Source organism: Penicillium samsonianum, assembly GCF_028829775.1.
Source record: "Penicillium samsonianum strain IBT 33392 chromosome Unknown utg000002l_segment0_segment0, whole genome shotgun sequence".
Classification (NCBI taxonomy): Eukaryota; Fungi; Ascomycota; class Eurotiomycetes; order Eurotiales; family Aspergillaceae; genus Penicillium; species Penicillium samsonianum.
This window is the reverse complement of record NW_026643260.1, coordinates 2,630,763-2,648,741: the sequence shown is the minus strand read 5'-3', so window position 1 is coordinate 2,648,741 and position 17,979 is coordinate 2,630,763. Positions and strand designations below refer to the sequence as shown.

Sequence of the window (17,979 nt, the reverse complement as noted above, 5' to 3'; positions counted from 1 at the left end):
ATTACCGAATGCTACAACATGAATGGGATGTATGGGGTATCATATAGTTACATTGACAAAAATCCTCTAAAACTACAATATTATATACAACATATACGCAGTCACTGGCAGTATTCTGTAACCTCCGCATCACTCGGCCAGTCCCAGCCTGTCCGGCTGATAAGGTCGTATGCCTCCACGATCAGGTCCGATGGTACCCGTATGTCAATCCGTGGCTGTCGTCTTTCCAAAAACACCCTGATCGCCACGAGGGTTCGACGCATCATTTTGTCTCCGTTTGCATGTTCGTCTGCAGCTTCTTTCAGTAGATCAGCTGACCGACTCATCCAGTGCAGCAGATGCAACAACCCTTCGTCATCTCCTACGGACCCCAGAGCCCGAACAAAGGCATGTAGCGTGGCAGGTGATGGTATTTGCAGCATCGAGGGAACATTTAGTTCTGTTTCGGAACCGATTTCTGCTGCAAAGACACTTCGCTCCGCATGCTCCGAAGTTTTGGAGGCCGGAAGAACGAGATGATCAAACTGATGCTTCAATACCTGCAGTGCGTGCTGCATCAAAGCATCGACTTCGTCATCGCCTTCGTTTTTGGCCTTGAGACGACGAATACGAGCTTTATCAATCAGCCCAAAGCTTTGTTCGGCAGTACCAGGGTGTCTGAGGGCAGCGTCAATGGCTTTCGTAAACGCCACACATAAAATGCGGAATCCTTCCTCGCCAAGTTCGACGTCGCGCTGTCGCATCCAGCTCAATGCTCTGAGAGCCTGATGCCATGCTAGTATGCGCTGTAGACTTCGGCTTCTTGGGCCATAATACCCGGTTAGACGCTCACGGGTCAGGGCAGATAAAATGTGGGTCCAGGTCGGGGTGTAAGGAGCACGTCTCAATTTAGTCAATTGGATTGCGTGCCATAAAGCCCTTGGGTGATGTTGGTTTTCTGGATGTTCCTCGGAATATGCGACAAGGTCCACCTTGGCACCGGTCGAGCAGTCGGTGGCTATCAAAGCCGGAAAACGGTCGGCTGTGAGAATATCTCGATTACCGACATCCAGACTAGCAATATCTGAATGTGCGCATAGAAACTTGATGAACGATGCAAATACAAAGTCCGGCAATTCATGAAAAGCTTCAAGATCCAAGGTGCGGTATTTGCGAGGCTTGGCCCGCACAATAGAGAGCGTCTCGATTTGAGCATCTGTCAGGTCACTGAATTGGAGGTAATGCAACCCCGAACGCAAGGAGGTAGCCGACTGAAGTAGTAGGCCGAGGAATCTCCCAGAAGGCCGAAGCCCCCGTCCACGCATGTGATCAAGGAACTCATCCACGGTAGGTGGTTCTGTGGGCACATAGATAATGTCACGAGCAGAAGCTGGTTCGGGGTGAACTTCGCGGCCATCACCTGGCAGAGCATGACTCATTTGGTCAAACTCGCGTTCTATGGTGTTTCGTCGGTATATTAATTTTTCAGCCATGGCAGCGTACATTGCACCTTTCGGAGGCAGGCCACGGTCCTGATAGGAGAGAAAACACGCCCAGGCCTCACGGACAGTCCTCGTAGAGCGAATCCGAGCAACCCACATTTCATGATGGTTTGACTTGGATCCATGTCTGTCCGGTAAAGCTTGCGGGCGACGCATCATAGCCCTCGTCTGCACCGTCGGGCTGTGATCGGTGTCCCAACCCGCCAAAATCGAGGATATGTCCTCCCAAAGACGATGTGAATAGCCAGCATCTTTCATCTGTGAAAGGACCTGCATCGCACGACTGAACATCCCTTCATTTCCGCGCTGAGAATCAATTCCCAGTTTCTCTTCCTTCCATGGAGGCCATGATGGAGCTTTTAGTTCCGCAGACTGGCGCTCTTCGTATGTTTTCTTATGGGCCAGTTGGACTGCAACGACTGCTCGATACCCTTGTCTTGTGACGGGAAGGACAGGCTTGTGGGTGGCCATGGCTCGAAGAAGCTCAAATTGCGCTTGCTGTTGGATAGATGTGGAGCGGTAAGGAGCAATGTTCGCCGGTATGGAAAGTAACCAGAGACATTCATTGAATTTGACGGTTTTGACGCGATCATCATGTCGAGTCACCAAAACTGACCTCTCGGCGTCATTCGCCCTTGGGGCTGAGAGGAAGCGGGCGAATGCACGTGCAATAGTAAGAAGTGATTGGGGCCACACGCGCCGAGCATGACGGATTAGGCGAACTACCAAAATCATGCAGGTGCCAGAATCGATTTGAGGGCGGAAATCCTCGGGGGATAGCTCAGGATCATGTTTGGCAACCCCAGCAGGGGTTTCAGCGATGGGGAAGGTATGTCCGCTCATGAGATGTAAAGAGTGGATTAAGAGCAAACGAAAAGTGTGAGCATCAAGGTTTTGTTGTCTCAGAAGATGGAGCGGGATAAAAGGTGGAATGCTTGGACTAGTACCGCCAGACTTGGCTCTGTCAGTTTCGAACAAGAACAGCCGTACCATCGCCTCATGGGGATTCTGGCTCTTCATGATCCAGGCCCAAGCAGTCACATCGGCGGCATCGTAGCCACGCGATGATAAGTAGTCATGACTTGTGTTTCTGAATACTTTCTGGAGAGCGATATCCAAATCCTTCTCCACAGGCTTATCCGACCCCGACGAAAGCAACGAGTCCACCTCTCGTATGTACTCCCCAAGAATAACCGGCAATGACGGCTTCTTTGGTCGACCAACTGTCCTCAACTCGTTCTGTGTTTGGAGCGCATATTTAGAGTGAGCCCGGTCAAGCGCGGCTGATTGGCCATCATATCCAAGGGCATGGCCAGTGTTTCGCAAAGCTTTGGAGAGATATTCGGCGGGCTTCGGCTTCACTCTGATGCTGGGGGTCTTTTCAAGCCTTTTCTCTCCGGCTGAGCTAGTCGCCTGGTCTTGGAGTACTGTTGCGCATTGTTTGTCTAGTGAGGAATCTGACCGCTTTTTGTTGAAGTAATCATCGAGTTGTGAGGGCTGAGTGTCGGTTGCAAGTGACTCGGGCACATTGAGGAACGCAGTGGACTGGAACGAACGGAAGCTGCCTGGGCTTAGGCCAGCCAGGAAATTGCGCGGATAATGTAGGGGAAATTTGGTGTCATGATGGGATATTCCCTAGAACATATCAAAATATTTAGCACTATATCCAATGACGAGGAGAGTCAAATCCCAAAAAGGAATTACCTTGTATAATCGACTATTGAGCAGGTCTGCTCTTAGCCGCGATACTCCCGAAAGGCTTCGGGCATGCTTGAAAACTGATGACATCCATGAACGTAGTCATGGGTGAAAGTGCCTGGACGCCACAGACCCATTCAATAGGCTCAAAGAGGTATTTGTCTCCGAAGATGAGAGAAGTTCAAGTCAAGAATCGGAAAAATACAACAATCGCGCGGCAGAAAATGGAGTCACGTGATGGATCGTCAGAAGGCGCGCCATTCCGAAAAGCGCAGCCCAGTGAACGTTCTCTCCAGCCAAAACAGAAAAAAGAGAACACTTGACCTATTTGTTCGAGGCCTATTGCATTGATCATTGTTCTAATACCTTGGTCACTATTGACAATTATTCCTACCCTATATTCACCTCTTTTATTGAAGTGACGTGAAGGTTTTATCTTCCTCTCCCCTCGCTCTTCGCGATCCCCATCTTCTCTAAGGATTCGCTTTAACGCCCTACCCATCGAGGTTACTTGGACTCCGGTTGCTTTCCGAACCAAGTATCAACCTCAACACCAAATCGCCAGCAAATTTTAATTTCGACGATCGCATCCTCCCAATCTTTACTTTCAATCTTCTGATTTGTGGACCCCCCATCTATTTGCATTGGAGGGGACCGCGTCAAAGCAAGTATCGTCAACCTTGACCTCGGCGCGACTTCGCAACCATGAGCGCCGACGAAGCTGGAGACACAACCCCCATCTCCGCCACAAATGGCGAACCTCATCCCGACCCTGCTACTAATGCAACCTCTGGGAAACGGAAGCGCTCCACTCAGGACGACAAACCGAGCACTGATTCAAGTGCCACCGCCTCGCGCGATCGAGCAAAGCTCCATGAAACTCTTCGCAGCTTGATTGAGCTTCTACTGAAGTAAGCTTTGATGAAAGTATATGGTTCTTGGTCTTACGCTGACAAGTCATAGGCATGACACCGAACTCCAACTCCTCTCTTGTCCCTTCCCAAATACAACTGCTAAACCTCGAACGAAGCGCGCAAAGGTTTCTGGCGATCCAGAAACCTCCAACATCCAAACACGCGTCAATTCGGGCAAATACAACACGTTGCAAGAGTTTCTTTCCGACATCGAAAGAGCATCAGCTGCTGTAATTGAACGTAATCAATCTCAGTCCAATGGCGCGAAAGAGGATGGGGCACCCTTGAATGAGGTGGTCAACCGAATCGCAGCATTCAAAAAACATATGAACAGCTTGATTGGCCAATCCTTCGTCAACCAACCCGAGGTCAAAACAGAGACAATGGAAGACGATACCGACGAATCAACAGAGCTTCACGCGATCAATATCTGCCAGCGAGAGGATAAGCCGGCTCTGACACTCTTTGGAAACCCATCGAATCCCAAGCAGCTATTCTCAAGTCTTCAAAAATCGGTGAAGGTGCCGTTGCAGTCCGAATCAGGACCTGAGAAGTTTGTTGAAGTGCAGGAGGAGCTGCGCGAGGTCGCCCTGCCTAATGGCATTACAGCCACCAAAGTCATCCCTTACAACCTTGATGCTGCTCAACCATCGAAGCGAACATTTGGGGAGGTGTTCGCTCCACGCGAAACATTACCAAAGCTGGAACCTCCGCGCAAACGATCTCACCGGGCTAATTCGACCACATGGACGGATCGCTTCGACGCCACTTTCGATGTCAGGACATTTTTGGGAGAGCGCAGCAACTACTGCCTAGCACCTCTCCCTTCAACCCAATGGCTTCAATACGGTGGAGTCACATCATCACCGTCCTACTGGGACCGTGTAGAAAAGCATGCAGAATCGGATAATGTTCATCGGCATGGCGATCCTGCCCTTTGGACTGGCCCTGATTCATCTGCTTTCCAGGGTGTCTTCTCGTCATTTGCTCCTTCTTACGACAGCTCTGGCGCGATTGTACAGCTCGCTTCGAAGGATATGGTTTGGTGGGGACAACGGGGTGCGGACCGCGTGAACACCTTGCTGTCGGTCCCATGGGGAGACGTCAAACAAAATGCCACTCAAACCGCCCAGCCTGGCAATATTGGTGAACTTGATGAGAGCATTCTGGATGAAATGGTTGAGTCATTCAACGCCCAAGACTTTGCTGGGGACATCATGGAGACCGATCCGAGTAGTGAAGTCGACCCGGAATCAAAAGAGATCAAGCAAATGCTTCAGGAAGTTTCCGACTTGCTCGACACTCTTAGTTCCTATCAGCGACTTCGAAGTCTCAAACTTCCCTCTGATCTCCAGCCGCCTGTTCAACAAGTGCCTGAGTTGAATGAAACCCCTGGCCTTGATGTGGGGGATGTGGACACGCCCTCTGAAGAAGAGGCCCTTGTGTATGATACCCTCAAGTCAAGCCTTGCTGCAATCGTCAGCAACTTGCCACCTTATGCTGTCGCTAAATTGGACGGTCATCAGCTCGCTGAGTTGAATATCAGCCAAAAGGTTCTGATTGACACTCCTGACTACAACGGCACCATGGAAAAGGACGATTTCACTTTGTCACAAGAAAGGGCTGCAGCATTGCTCGCCGCAGCCAGTGCCGCAAATCGAACTTCAACGCCTTCTACCTCGCGGCCTAGTAATTACCAAGGCTCTCACAGTGCCTACAACCAACGTGCCTTTGCTTCCAATGCTCGGGTTCCGCCTCAGCCCGGGTTCCAGGTCACGCCGCAGCACGCACGGCAGCCCTCTGCGCCAACTACATACACGCATGCTTATGGTGCGGGTCGTCCACCGAGCACACCCAGTCAACGTCCAGGCGGCACTCCTCAATACGCGCAAATCAACCCGCAGTACAGCCAGGGCAGCCAGGCTCCCCAATACCAGCGCCCTGCTTCCAATGGATATGCCCAAGTGTCTCCACAGCCTTACACACCACAGCCCAGGCAGCCAGGCACATTCAACGCCACGCCACAGGGACGCACGCCCTACGCGACTGCAACCTCGAACCAGCGAGCTCAGTACCCAGGCCAAACTCCTTCACAAGCTGGCTACTCAAACTCCGCCGCTAGTGCCACATACTCTCGTAGTGCGGCCGAACAAGCTGCGCTGATGGACAGGAACAAGGCGCAACTGGCAGCTCGACAGACAGGAGGCCACAGTCCCTCAACGCCTCAACCTCAAGGGCTGGATGCCCGTGCTTCCCAAGAAGGCAGCATAACACCAGGGAGCAAAGCAAATGGGACCCCCCTTTCGACGTAGGGTCTGACATTTGTGCGAATTTGAGCATGTAGCATTGTGTTCAAATTTCAAATATGCGGTTTGGTTCTGAAAACAGAGAAAACTCCAACATTACCTTCCTCTACAGTCGGCTTTCTGCTTTATTGATTTTTGCATTTTTCATCCTTCTATTTTCGTTTCGAATTATGAGCTCTGGATGTGATCCGCGTCTCCGAATTTTTTTTCTCCCCAACTGTGTTGTTAATGAACCTCTTGATCCCTGGCTTTGTATGATTTCTTCTTTATTTGGTGTTGTATTATGGACTAAGCGATTGGCGTGGATGGTTTTTTTCAAGACAGGTCGGCCTAGGTGTACAGGCTACCATTGCGATACAGCTAAGTCTTATACAGCTAAGTCTTGCTTAGAGAGTTACTTGTGTTTTCGCTTCCGATGCAATTCAATCAATATGCTGCATATCAGTACAGCTAGTGCTTTCCAATGTAGAGATTCGGCCGTAAAGAGAGAAATATTAAGAAAATATCTTTCAAATCGTTGCTAAAATTATATCTCATGAATAGTACATTGCTCAATAGGATCCCCAATATAAAAACACCCATCCTGCTATAGTATCTCCCAGAGTCCGCTGTATCTCCTGCCCAATGCTCATAGTCCATTACATGCCAGGCCCGAGATACTCGTCTATCTGCCTATCCAATTATTGAAGTAATCGCCGAAAAATGAACGCCATCTCTTTCTTGCGTGCCCAGTAGTCAGTACCCTTCCAACCTTCCCTTCACAAAAAGGCAAGAAGAAAGCCGTAGTGACATAGAAAGCTCATCGCCAAGGAAACACAAATGAAAGAACAAAGAAGACTCGTAAATCATAAGTTGATGCAGACAAGAAACCAAGTTGAGGAAGGCGGCCATCGAAGCTATGGAATGAACATAGCAGCCATAGTCATGAAACCGAAGTATCTATCAAGAAAGGTCAGTATCAATTTCAGCCACAGCAACAGAATCGAAGCAATCATACATCGTAGCACAGCGCCAACCATCCCTCGAGTCAACCAGTGTATCAATACCAGCCGAATAATTCGCCGCAATGGCCGCCGCAGCACCACCAACAACCGTCACAACAACAAGACGACCGGAGAACTCTGCAATAAGACTAAACGCCAACAATGGCAGCAGGAGCGCACCAGATGCGATGATAATGGCGATGTAGACGGGTGCTGCGGCGGCAGAAGCAGCCAGTCGCGGAGTGAGGGAGACCAGATCCGCGTCATGGATTAAGAACCGTGTCTCGACCCCAGCGACGGGCTTATGCTCTCTCATCCAGCCGCGATAGCCCGTGATGTCCTGTTCCGAGGCTCGCGGGAGCGTCTGTAGGACTTTGCTGTAGGCGCTGAGGGCGTTGTCTGCATTCTGGTCAGCGGTCTGCTTCGTGTGATAGCAATATGGAAAGGGGAAGGAAACGACTTACTATATTGTTCTGTCTTTTGGATCAAAACACTCATGAGATCCATGCGGCGGTAATGCAATGACGAGTAAGCCTGGGACTGAGCGTCCCGTCGTCGTGAAGCCGGCAAGGGCTTTGCGCCTTCCTGCTCGGCTGTGCTGACTCGATGCATTTCCTCATACTCGTCTAGCGTGTGGAGATCTTCTTCCATTTGGGAGATCTCGTCTTGGAGGTGGAGGAGAACGCGGTGGTTGACAGTCTCGAAACGTCGGTATAGTGGAGGGAAGCCGCCGCTGTCTTGTGAGGCGGACTTGGTTAGGTGCGAAGCTAGAAGACCGTATCCAGATGGCTCTTGCGATGCATTGGAGTCTCGTCGCTTTGTCGGCGTGGTGCGGTGAAGGCTATCTTCTGGACTTCTTGGGGGTGATGGTGGGAGCGGTGGTCTGTGGACAGCACCGCTGTCTCTTGATAACCCATGATAGGTCTGTGGTCGGGACAATTCTAGTTGGCCTTTTCCTGGAGAGATGTTTGCAGTCGAGATCGGGCTCGGCTTTCTAGTGAGTTGTCTCTTTCGGGTGACTAACTGATTGCTTGTTGAAGGCGCGGGTGGCGGCGCGGGCTTTCGTGGTTCTTTGGGGCTTTTGGATACCACTGGAGCTGATTGGGTAACTTTCTTCGGGGGTGTGTTGCCTCCTGAGACCAACACTCCGTGCGGTACGGTATTTGCCCGCGGCTTGGGAGCCTGGACCTCGGTGGTTTGTATAGGGTGTGGAGGCTCCGGCTCCTCGTCGGATTCGGACTCGGACTCCGATGACAACGACGATACCGACGATGAGTCTGAAGACGATTCTTCATTCTCTTCCAGGAACTCAAACACATTAGGCATCTTCTTCGCCGGCTCTGCGGATTTCCGTGGTGGGTTCGCTGGAACGGCAGGCGCGTTTAGGGCTTGTCTTAACCCATTAGGCTGTTGTGAAGGTGAACTGTTCTCGACAGTTTTAGGGCTTGCGATAGGACCAGCCTGTGCGTTTGTAGTGTTGGACACCAACGAGTATGTCCTTTTTCTTCCATCCTTTTTTGGCTTTCTAGTTTGGAGCGGCATGATGATCGGATCAGTTCGGAATCAATACCCGATTCATACCTCTTTCAAAATATAGATATCAAATCAGGGCATGCGCGCAAGGAAAGAAAAGAAGATGGGAAATAAAGTACATGAAATGAATCGCAGTGATGAAGTCACAATGGAATCAGGAGTATAGGGACCCCAGGCATGGCCTAGGGGAGGGGTGGAATTCCAGGTCTCAGATTGAGTCGAGTGTCAAAGGTGCGGAATCTAGGGGGATGGAAAATAGTATGATATCTCCAATTTCCCCGCGAATTCCATCAGACATTCTCCCTGATAAAGGGAATATGCTATTATTATAGAAACACGAAACGTCAGAGTTCCAAAGTCGGAAATAGGTTTTAGTGTCAGCTGCTGAAAGCGAGCCCAAAGTGCTATGCCTGTCGAAATGGAGACTTGCAATTCGTCACACCAGTCAGTCCGGGAACAATCTGAAGCAGCTTAGAAGCGCCGAGGGCTTTATTTAGATCGACCAATGACAATGGTGTCGCAAGGAGGTTCCTTGTATCCCTGTCGATCGAACTCTCCCTCACAATTCAAAGAAATCAAAGAAATAGGAAAATGGTGAGGAATTGCCGAGTTGCTGGACATTCTGAACAGTTCAGTGTGGGTCAAAGTGTGACAGCAAATCAGGCCTGCTGAGTCCGAAATGAAAACGCATGTGTGTCTGAACGAAGTTAGAAAGGAACATGTAGTTATGCGCTGGTCGATCTTCCTTGCATCTGGCGGTCTAGCGAAGCGGGGGAATGTGATGCAGATATGTGAGCAGTGTATGTACTCTGTGCTCCGTACAATGCCACTTATCTGCCATATTGCGTGCATGAAGCATGAAGTATCAAGAATGTATTGATATGGAGTAGCTGAAGTTCTAGGGAGTACAGTAGGTACTGGAGTTGAGAAGATTGATGGTGGGAGAATTGGATGAGATGATCAACAATCCAGTATAGAGTCAGCTATATAAAATTTAGATACCATAATTGAGTTTAGAATGACGAATTTCAATTCTTCTATGTTATACATACAATCTATCTTACAACATTGTATGCATACATGTAGTCGTGGCATCCCCGACTACACGCTACATGTATCTGCCCAGGTGCCCAGGTGGGGCTTTCCTATCTTGGCTGCCACTTTCATAAGGCTCAAATAAGTCACGTGGTAAATGACTAATCCATGCTCAGTGACAATACCTAGGTTAAGGTGACGATAGAAGTGACCAATCAAATCAGTCTTGGCATACCAAAAACTATACCACAAACGGATTAGCCCTACAAGGTGTTTATACCATGATAGTTACCGATTGTGCAAGTTATATTAGCCCAGATCCCTCACAATAATATTACTCCAACCAGGGGAGAGCTGGACCGATCGAATAAACCTTCGTCGATCAACCTTGGACGAGGATACACCGATTTGTGACTCCTATCGATTCCAGTATTGGGGTGGGCAGGGTTGACTGGTGGCTGGATCTGACTAAATGTTCGATCTGGATCCATGTTTCAGTTCTGATACTGCACTTGTATTCTACAAGAGCGAACTATTTGTCATGTCTGAGTAATGGCTCTCATTTGTGGCTCTCATGCCAGTTACGTCTACAACATAGGCTTAACAGAAAGTCCAAGGAGACCTTAGTTAGAACCCTGGAGAGCTTGGGTTATTGGACGGAGTAGATATGTAGCCAAGGAGCATCGATATGTCTGATTAAGCGACTGGAAACTTCGACTAATTAACCTGCTTGTACTGTGTCCGACGCTCGCGTTTCAGTTCGTAGGAAACTCGATTTTTTCACATCTTTCCCACTACAATGCTGTCAAGCCTAAAACTTCTCAGCCATCTACCAAAGCTCCCATACCTCTGACTTGACAGTTAATTCACCATCTTCTTGTAAAGGTCCGATGCACCTTTGATCGCAAAGCCAATCGTAGTCAACATCGGGTTGCCTGCGATGCCTGTAGGGATCACACTGTTTCCACCAAGATACAAGTTCGTCGAATTATGAACGCAAAAGTTCGCATCCACGCACGAGTCATCCTTGGTCGAACCTACGCGAGTGGTTCCCTATAGATAATTATTAGATCCAGATAATAAAAGACCATGGTTTGGGATCGGGATCAAGGTACTCACATGTCCATCCGGGGCGTTGTCCAAACCCCCCAAACTGCGGCTCTGCACCTGGCATATAACTTCCCAGACTCGAAGCAACTTGCGTCATACTTATATACTAGTTAGCTGACTGGGCTCCATGAGTGCGTAAAGATTTCAGCTTACTCGTTCATCATATTACGCCATCTTTCGTTATCCTCTGTGTTTTGCTCAAATCTAGCCTCGTACTGGATGTCGAGTCAGTTCCTTTCAAGGCTATACCGAGAAAAGAGACACTCACCATGGGCATACCCCACATATCCGCAATACCGGTTTTGAACTCAAAACAATCTGCTGCGTTAGGTGTGCTGTATCCAAAAGACTGAAGATGAAGGACCACCCGTTGGTCCACGGCACTACTAGGTTTGCTCCCAAAAGCAGGGTTGCCACCAAACTGCGTGATATTCAAGTTAACAGACATTCTAATGGAACTGGAAGTAACAGTCTCATACCATAGTGGACGGCGGTTTCTCCTCGGAGACGGCTAAAGCAGGGTCACGGTGAATCTGCGTAGTATTACGGGTTAATGGACAGTTTGATCGGACTGCAAATAACAGTTACATACCTCAGTGTACCACGGTTTCTTCTCAGAGAAGGGCAAGGCAACCTAACTCAGTCAGCTCCATCCCAGGCCCTGAATTGCTACATCGATAGCATACCTGTGGTTCGGGGTCACTTTTGGGAATCGGAATGGTATCCTCTGGATGCTTCCGTTTGTGTTCATTGATCAAGCCCTGCCAGACCTCGCTGTTGGCTTTCGGTACGGCATTAACCAAGTCCTTTTTAAGGATTACTTGACATAATATCGGTGTCCGCCTCATTGCGTAACGGCCCTGCAGGGTGCATTGTAAGTCTAAGTCAAACTATCCACTAGAGGTGACGTGAAAGGCACTTACCAAGGCAGGCAAACGGTCGCTCGAACTGGATTGCTCGCAACCGGAGTTGAAAAGCAATTGGGGAGTATGGATGCCACCCCCACAAATGACATAGTAACGCGCGGTGATTTTCTTTTCCGTGCGTTGCGCGAGGTCTTTGACAATCGCATGAGCAATCTGATTGTTGTCCTTGTTCGAAGGGTCTTGGAAGACCAGTTTCGTGCACAGGTGACTGTACAGCAGCTGGAATTGCTGAGCCGTCGAAGACTTGGGATCGATTAGATCGCCGAGGATGGTGGAAACTGATGACCAGCTAACCGAGCCATTGGTAGCATCCTTTTTGCAGGCAAGTGGGAGGGATTCAACTTGTCTGCCTTCGAAGGACTTTGCCAGTGTCTCCTTCACAATTGCTTGGCGGAGAGACGTCTCGTCGAAGGCAGTGTTGTTGACATTGATCAAGTCTTTGGCCTCTTTCATAAGGCTGTTCCAGTCTTCAGGTCTGTATTTGTCTGGTAGCTCAGCTTGGTGCGGCTCGGGTGCTCCACATGTCAAGGGAGCTGCTATCGAGGGGGCTGCGAGGGAAGGATCAAATCTGATTTGTATTAAAATCTTGGTGATCAAGTAGTAAAAGATCCGACAACGGTGGGGGTCAAGGGATGACTGACCCGTCCTGCAACGTCACCATGGTAATCTTAGGCTTTTTCTGGGAATTGGCACTCAGGTCCATAATCTTTCTCGCGTAGGTGGCCCCTACAGGACCTGACCCAACGATGAGAAGGTCTGTAGTGATATCTTGACTCGCCATTGTGGAGGATTTCACAAAGCAGATAGAGTGGTTGTAAACTTTCTAGTACAAGTATACTAAGTGGAATATCACACGGGAAGCTACGGCCATGTGTCTAAGGGATGGTCAGGCTTTATATACCTCGGTTAACGTGAGATTGCCCATCATTAGTTTCTTCATGGACACGTCAAGCAGGCCGGGCAAGTGAATTTTTGCATGGCAAGATCTGTTGGCCCCTCATACATGCATCTGTTGATGGCAATTTTACGTAAAGTTTTCTTTTAGACGGTATTCATGATTGGTCGATCTATATCCTCACAGATCGTGTTCATAGTTGACCACAATGGACTGGCGGCCAGCTGCAGCCACCAGTTTACGAGTGTAGATCGTAGTGGTAGTTGGCCAATAGTGGACTTGTTTTCAGCTGCAGCCACCGACTGAGTGTAGATCGATCTCATAAACGGATCTCGTGGAAAATTACAGTTTACGACTCATCGATTGTGGTGCTCACAGACTCGACGGTGAGATAAAATGAACTAGTATATTTCGGATTTATTTATCCGGGAATCAAGTACGAATAAGTACGGAGCATGTAACTATAACTGAATTCGAAACCTACTGTACCTCGGTAGACTCCACCATTTCATCTCGGAACGGATGACAGCTGATGATGACCTGTCACTTTGGTGTGTAATTGTTCAAGAAGAGACCAAAATGGCGAACACACCATGAGACCCTCAGATAGGATCTGTAGGGTACTTGGGATGATAAGTGGATGTGGGAAATACCTAGAGAAGAAACCTTGGAAAAATTATGCTGTACGGAGTACATAGTACATAATATATGAACCAATAGCTGTTTCTCTAGAGAAGGTAATATATTTCCAGGGGTGGCATGAGATTTAGCAAATCGACGGCCCAGAACGGGTTCAGTTGCCATCTGTGGCAGCTCGTTCGTCGTCTGCTACTTTAGTTGAGTAATTATATAGCTAGGTGAGGTCGGTGGGTGGCTATTTTCCCTATAGTGATAAACCCCTCGGCTTTAGTATATGCTAAGGTTTATACCATCTTCTTCTAAATTAGTATTCTCGAGTAATCATACCTATTCGGCTAATACTTAATTTTGGACGAAATTGAGAGCTTTACTAGTGGACATTTAATCGCAGACTCGGGTGGAGAAGGGCTCGGATAAAACCTCGAATTTACGCGCTATTACTTCGACTTTTGGATTTAATGCAGCTCTACTAAGTCTAAGAGACACTTGTAATAATGTTCTCTTTTTCTTGTAATTTTTAAAGCATTGTATCGGTATAAAAATGATTGTCAAACATGGTGGGTTTTATTCCCTTGAGACTGAAGTCCAATGATCTGCAGATCGCCAAGTCCCCGAGCTTCTCCCGCAAATCCACGTCTTTCAAGGTCCAACACTCCAACAACCCGAGTCCAATCTCTCTATGCTTCGGTCATGGGTCGGCAGCGGTACGCTCCGCTCTCTTTGCGTTCGACGCTTGACTCGGTCATCTCTTTCATCCCCTAAAGCCCCGTTCTCCTCCGCGGCAAACCGCTATCTCCAACCGCCGGCCTCCGCAGATCGCGTTCCCCTCCGCAAACAGCTCAAGCAGGAAGCTAAAGCGCTTCGGTCACACAAGAAACAACGCAAGGAAACAGAGGAGGCTTCGAGGCAAGAATGGGAACTCACAGTGGGCGTGGAGATCCATGCGCAATTGGACACAGAGACCAAGTTATTTTCCCGTCAGTACGCCTTTCACACTCGGAGACTACGATTCATCCTCTCATAACTTTAACAGGGGCAGCAACTTCGACAAGCGATACTCCCAATTCCAACGTTGCGTTGTTCGATCTGGCGTTTCCGGGTAGCCAACCGGTTAGTGTTATAGTGTACAATGCTGTGAAATAGGGCCAGGGCTGATCCGAGACAGGCATTCCAAATCGCAACACTCCTACCGGCTCTCCGCGCTGCGATTGCACTGAATTGTGAGATACAGCCAGTCAGTCGGTTTGATCGGAAACATTACTTCTACCAGGATCAACCCGCGGGGTATCAAATCACACAATACTATGGTAAGCACCGTCCCTCTTCAAACGTGAAATATACTTACCTGCTCTAGAACCATTCGCACGAAATGGCTACGTTGACCTGTTCGATTACGATGGAATCGCCCCGGAAGACGGTGAACGGGTTCGTATTGACATCAAACAACTCCAGTTGGAGCAGGACACAGCCAAATCCCAGGAATACCCGCCCTCAACACAACTTCTCGACTTCAACCGTGTGTCCCACCCTCTTATCGAAATCATCACTATGCCGCAAATCCACACTCCGGCAACGGCCGCAGCATGCGTTCGAAAACTACAAGCCATTGTACAATCGTGTGGTGCCGTGACTACGGGAATGGAGATGGGCGGTCTTCGTGCAGATGTCAACGTCTCGATCCGACGCCGAGGCGAAGCACCCGGGCAGCACCAGTACGATGGGATCAGTGGGCTGGGTCAGCGTACCGAAATTAAGAACCTCAGCAGCTTCAAGGCGGTAGAGGATGCCATCATTGCTGAGAAGAACCGCCAGATCGAGGTGCTCGAGAGTGGTGGTGTCATAGAAGGAGAGACACGTGGATGGACGATCGGCAGCACTGAAACTCGCAGACTTCGCGGCAAAGAGGGCTCGGTCGACTACCGCTACATGCCTGACCCTGATATTCCACCACTGATCATTGGAGAGGACCTACTCTCTAGCCTCAGAGAATATATTCCGACAGCACCAGACGCTCTTCTTACACTGCTCGTCGGATCTGAGTTTAACCTGCCAATCGAAGATGCCAAACCACTCATCGAGCTGGACAACGGAGCCCGCCTCGAGTACTATCACGATGTGGTGGATATCCTTCGCACTCTTCAAGTAGACCAAGACGACAAAACGCGTGCCAGTCTCGCGCGGGTGGCAAGCAACTGGGTTTTGCACGAGCTGGGCGGTCTCTTGGCCAAGGCAGACCAGGAATGGAACACGGAGATCGTCCCAGCCCGATCCTTAGCTCATCTCATCGACCATCTGCAGCGGAAACTCATCACCGGCCCGACAGCCAAACAGGTGCTGGCCACCATCTTTGACGGGGACCAACGACCAGTGCCGCAACTACTGGAGGAGGAGAATCTCCTACTGCGGCCGTTGTCGCGGGAGGAGTACCTAGCGCTAGCAGAGTCGGTCATTGCGCTGAACCCGCAGATGGTCGAGCAGATCCGCACCAAGAATCAGCTGGGTAAACTGGGTTGGTTCGTGGGGCAAATGATGCGCAATGGTGAAAAGGGCCGCGTGGAGGCGCCCAAGGCAGAAGAGATTCTCCGGGAGTTGATTCTGGGATAGCTTGTATAGTATAGTATAAAATGTATTCTATTGCATCAATGATACCCTCATAACTATAACCAAAACTGTGGCCTCTTCAATTATTCTATTTCCATGTAGACTCTCCCGGACCTCCGATACCACCCCACGCGCCTGGATCAAAACCCGGAAATGAAATTACAGAATTTCCGGTCTATCGCTCACTGTAACAGGTCAAACCAAAGCTTGTGGGACACCGAATGGCCCTAAAGGGGGAGCTCTCCTCAACCTGTACTTAACGGAAGTGATGGAGATCCGGCGGAGACACTTTGATCGCTAAAAGCAGTTTTTAGCGACTTCGCGGGCATCTCGCAATAAATGAAAGCACCACCCCGGTTGAAGTCGGGGCAATGTGAGAGACGTTGTAAGACAATTCTGAGATATTTAAAAGAAACAGTTATCCTCTTTTTCTCTCTTCTTTTTCCACAAAAAACAAATTCATCGACATCATCCTGACCTCTCTTATCGACCCTCCACTTATCTTATCTCGATCTTCGATTGCCTCGGCAGCTTTCTTTCTTCTTACTTCCCAACCTACGGTTACCTATTTCCTACATTCTACACAATGACCCAACCTTCAACTATCACCTCGAGGTTCCTCTCACACCCTAATCAACTCGGCGTTGTTGCCGTTGGTTTCAATGGCGGCCAGGTAAGACACCCTGTGGAACAGAAGCTATAGATCACGAATCATACTAACCCCAACTCCAACAGTGCAAGAAGGGCGTCGAAGCGGCCCCAATGGCCCTCATCGAATCAGGCCTCCTAACCCAACTCAGCGAGGATCTCGACTACGAAGTCCACCACGACAACACAGTCCACTACTATGAGAAAGACATCCCCACCGAAGACCCTGACCACCGAGGCATGAAGAAGCCACGAGCCGTCAGTGCCGTGACCGAAAAGCTCAGCTCACAGGTCTACAACTACGCCAAGGACGGAAAGTTCGTACTCACTCTCGGCGGCGACCACTCCATCGCCATCGGCTCCGTCTCCGGCATAGCAAAGGCAATCCGCGAGCGACTGGGCCGCGAAATGGCCGTCATCTGGGTCGACGCCCACGCCGATATCAATATCCCCGAGACTAGCGACAGCGGCAACATCCACGGTATGCCCATGGCGTTCCTGACCCGGCTGGCCCGGGAGGAGAAGAAGGATATCTTTGGCTGGATGCAGGACGAGCACATCGTGAGCACGCAGAAGCTCGTCTATATCGGGTTGCGCGATGTCGACCGTGGGGAGAAGAAGCTCTTGCGTGACAATGGTATCAAGGCGTTCAGTATGCACGATATCGATCGGTATGTTTTCTCTTTCGCTTTCCCTGGGTTGTGGTGGTGATCTTCGTGCTAACCTCTTTCTCCTCTGCTAGTCATGGTATCGGTCGCGTTGTCGAAATGGCTCTCGCTCACATCGGTAACGACACTCCCATTCACTTGTCCTTCGATGTCGATGCGCTGGATCCTCAGTGGGCTCCTAGTACCGGTACACCGGTCCGTGGTGGGCTGACACTGCGTGAGGGAGACTTCATCTGTGAAGCTGTGCATGAGACGGGAAATCTGGTTGCGATGGACTTGGTCGAGGTCAACCCCAGCCTGGAGTCCAAGGGCGCGTCGGAGACCATTCGAGCGGGGTGTTCGTTGGTGCGTAGTGCATTGGGCGATACTCTTCTATAAAGGCTTTCCTTGATAAAATTGATAAAGGGATTAGAAGAGAATATTAAATGAGACTTGTTAAGAATTCAGTACTACAAGCTTTATTGAAGTAGATCAAATTAATACGAACTGCCAGTCAGAGTGAACGACACTAAATCCCCTGCCACCCCAATTTCCTAGATTTC

At 49.5% G+C, this 17,979-nt stretch overlaps 6 protein-coding genes across 6 annotated transcripts; 3 read left to right on the top strand and 3 right to left on the bottom strand.

Moving 5' to 3' along the window:
- Positions 1-101: 101 nt before the first annotated feature.
- Positions 102-3,269, bottom strand: N7471_002855 (uncharacterized protein; the record flags this gene model as incomplete). Its single annotated transcript, XM_057275575.1, has 2 exons — positions 102-3,116; positions 3,186-3,269. The coding sequence occupies 2 exons, from the start codon at positions 3,267-3,269 to the stop codon at positions 102-104; spliced, it is 3,099 nt and encodes a 1,032-aa protein (XP_057140213.1).
- Positions 3,270-3,884: 615 nt separating this feature from the next.
- N7471_002854 (uncharacterized protein) lies at positions 3,885-6,405 on the top strand (the record flags this gene model as incomplete). The annotated part of the gene is made up of 2 exons (XM_057275574.1): positions 3,885-4,090; positions 4,143-6,405. 2 exons carry the CDS (start codon positions 3,885-3,887, stop codon positions 6,403-6,405), a joined length of 2,469 nt encoding a protein of 822 aa, XP_057140212.1.
- An 890-nt stretch (positions 6,406-7,295) lies between these two features.
- Positions 7,296-8,924, bottom strand: N7471_002853 (uncharacterized protein; the record flags this gene model as incomplete). The annotated part of the gene is made up of 3 exons (XM_057275573.1): positions 7,296-7,338; positions 7,397-7,781; positions 7,847-8,924. 3 exons carry the CDS (start codon positions 8,922-8,924, stop codon positions 7,296-7,298), a joined length of 1,506 nt encoding a protein of 501 aa, XP_057140211.1.
- A 1,887-nt stretch (positions 8,925-10,811) lies between these two features.
- On the bottom strand, positions 10,812-12,767 carry N7471_002852 (Glucose-methanol-choline oxidoreductase N-terminal; the record flags this gene model as incomplete). Its single annotated transcript, XM_057275572.1, has 9 exons — positions 10,812-10,987; positions 11,070-11,158; positions 11,214-11,275; positions 11,329-11,481; positions 11,540-11,593; positions 11,653-11,694; positions 11,747-11,920; positions 11,984-12,554; positions 12,628-12,767. 9 exons carry the CDS (start codon positions 12,765-12,767, stop codon positions 10,812-10,814), a joined length of 1,461 nt encoding a protein of 486 aa, XP_057140210.1.
- Positions 12,768-14,199: 1,432 nt separating this feature from the next.
- Positions 14,200-16,124, top strand: N7471_002851 (glutamyl-tRNA(Gln) amidotransferase subunit PET112; the record flags this gene model as incomplete). The annotated part of the gene is made up of 4 exons (XM_057275571.1): positions 14,200-14,497; positions 14,554-14,630; positions 14,686-14,827; positions 14,875-16,124. 4 exons carry the CDS (start codon positions 14,200-14,202, stop codon positions 16,122-16,124), a joined length of 1,767 nt encoding a protein of 588 aa, XP_057140209.1.
- Positions 16,125-16,707: 583 nt separating this feature from the next.
- N7471_002850 (arginase) lies at positions 16,708-17,815 on the top strand (the record flags this gene model as incomplete). Its single annotated transcript, XM_057275570.1, has 3 exons — positions 16,708-16,794; positions 16,857-17,440; positions 17,512-17,815. The coding sequence occupies 3 exons, from the start codon at positions 16,708-16,710 to the stop codon at positions 17,813-17,815; spliced, it is 975 nt and encodes a 324-aa protein (XP_057140208.1).
- Between the last annotated feature and the right edge of the window lie 164 nt (positions 17,816-17,979).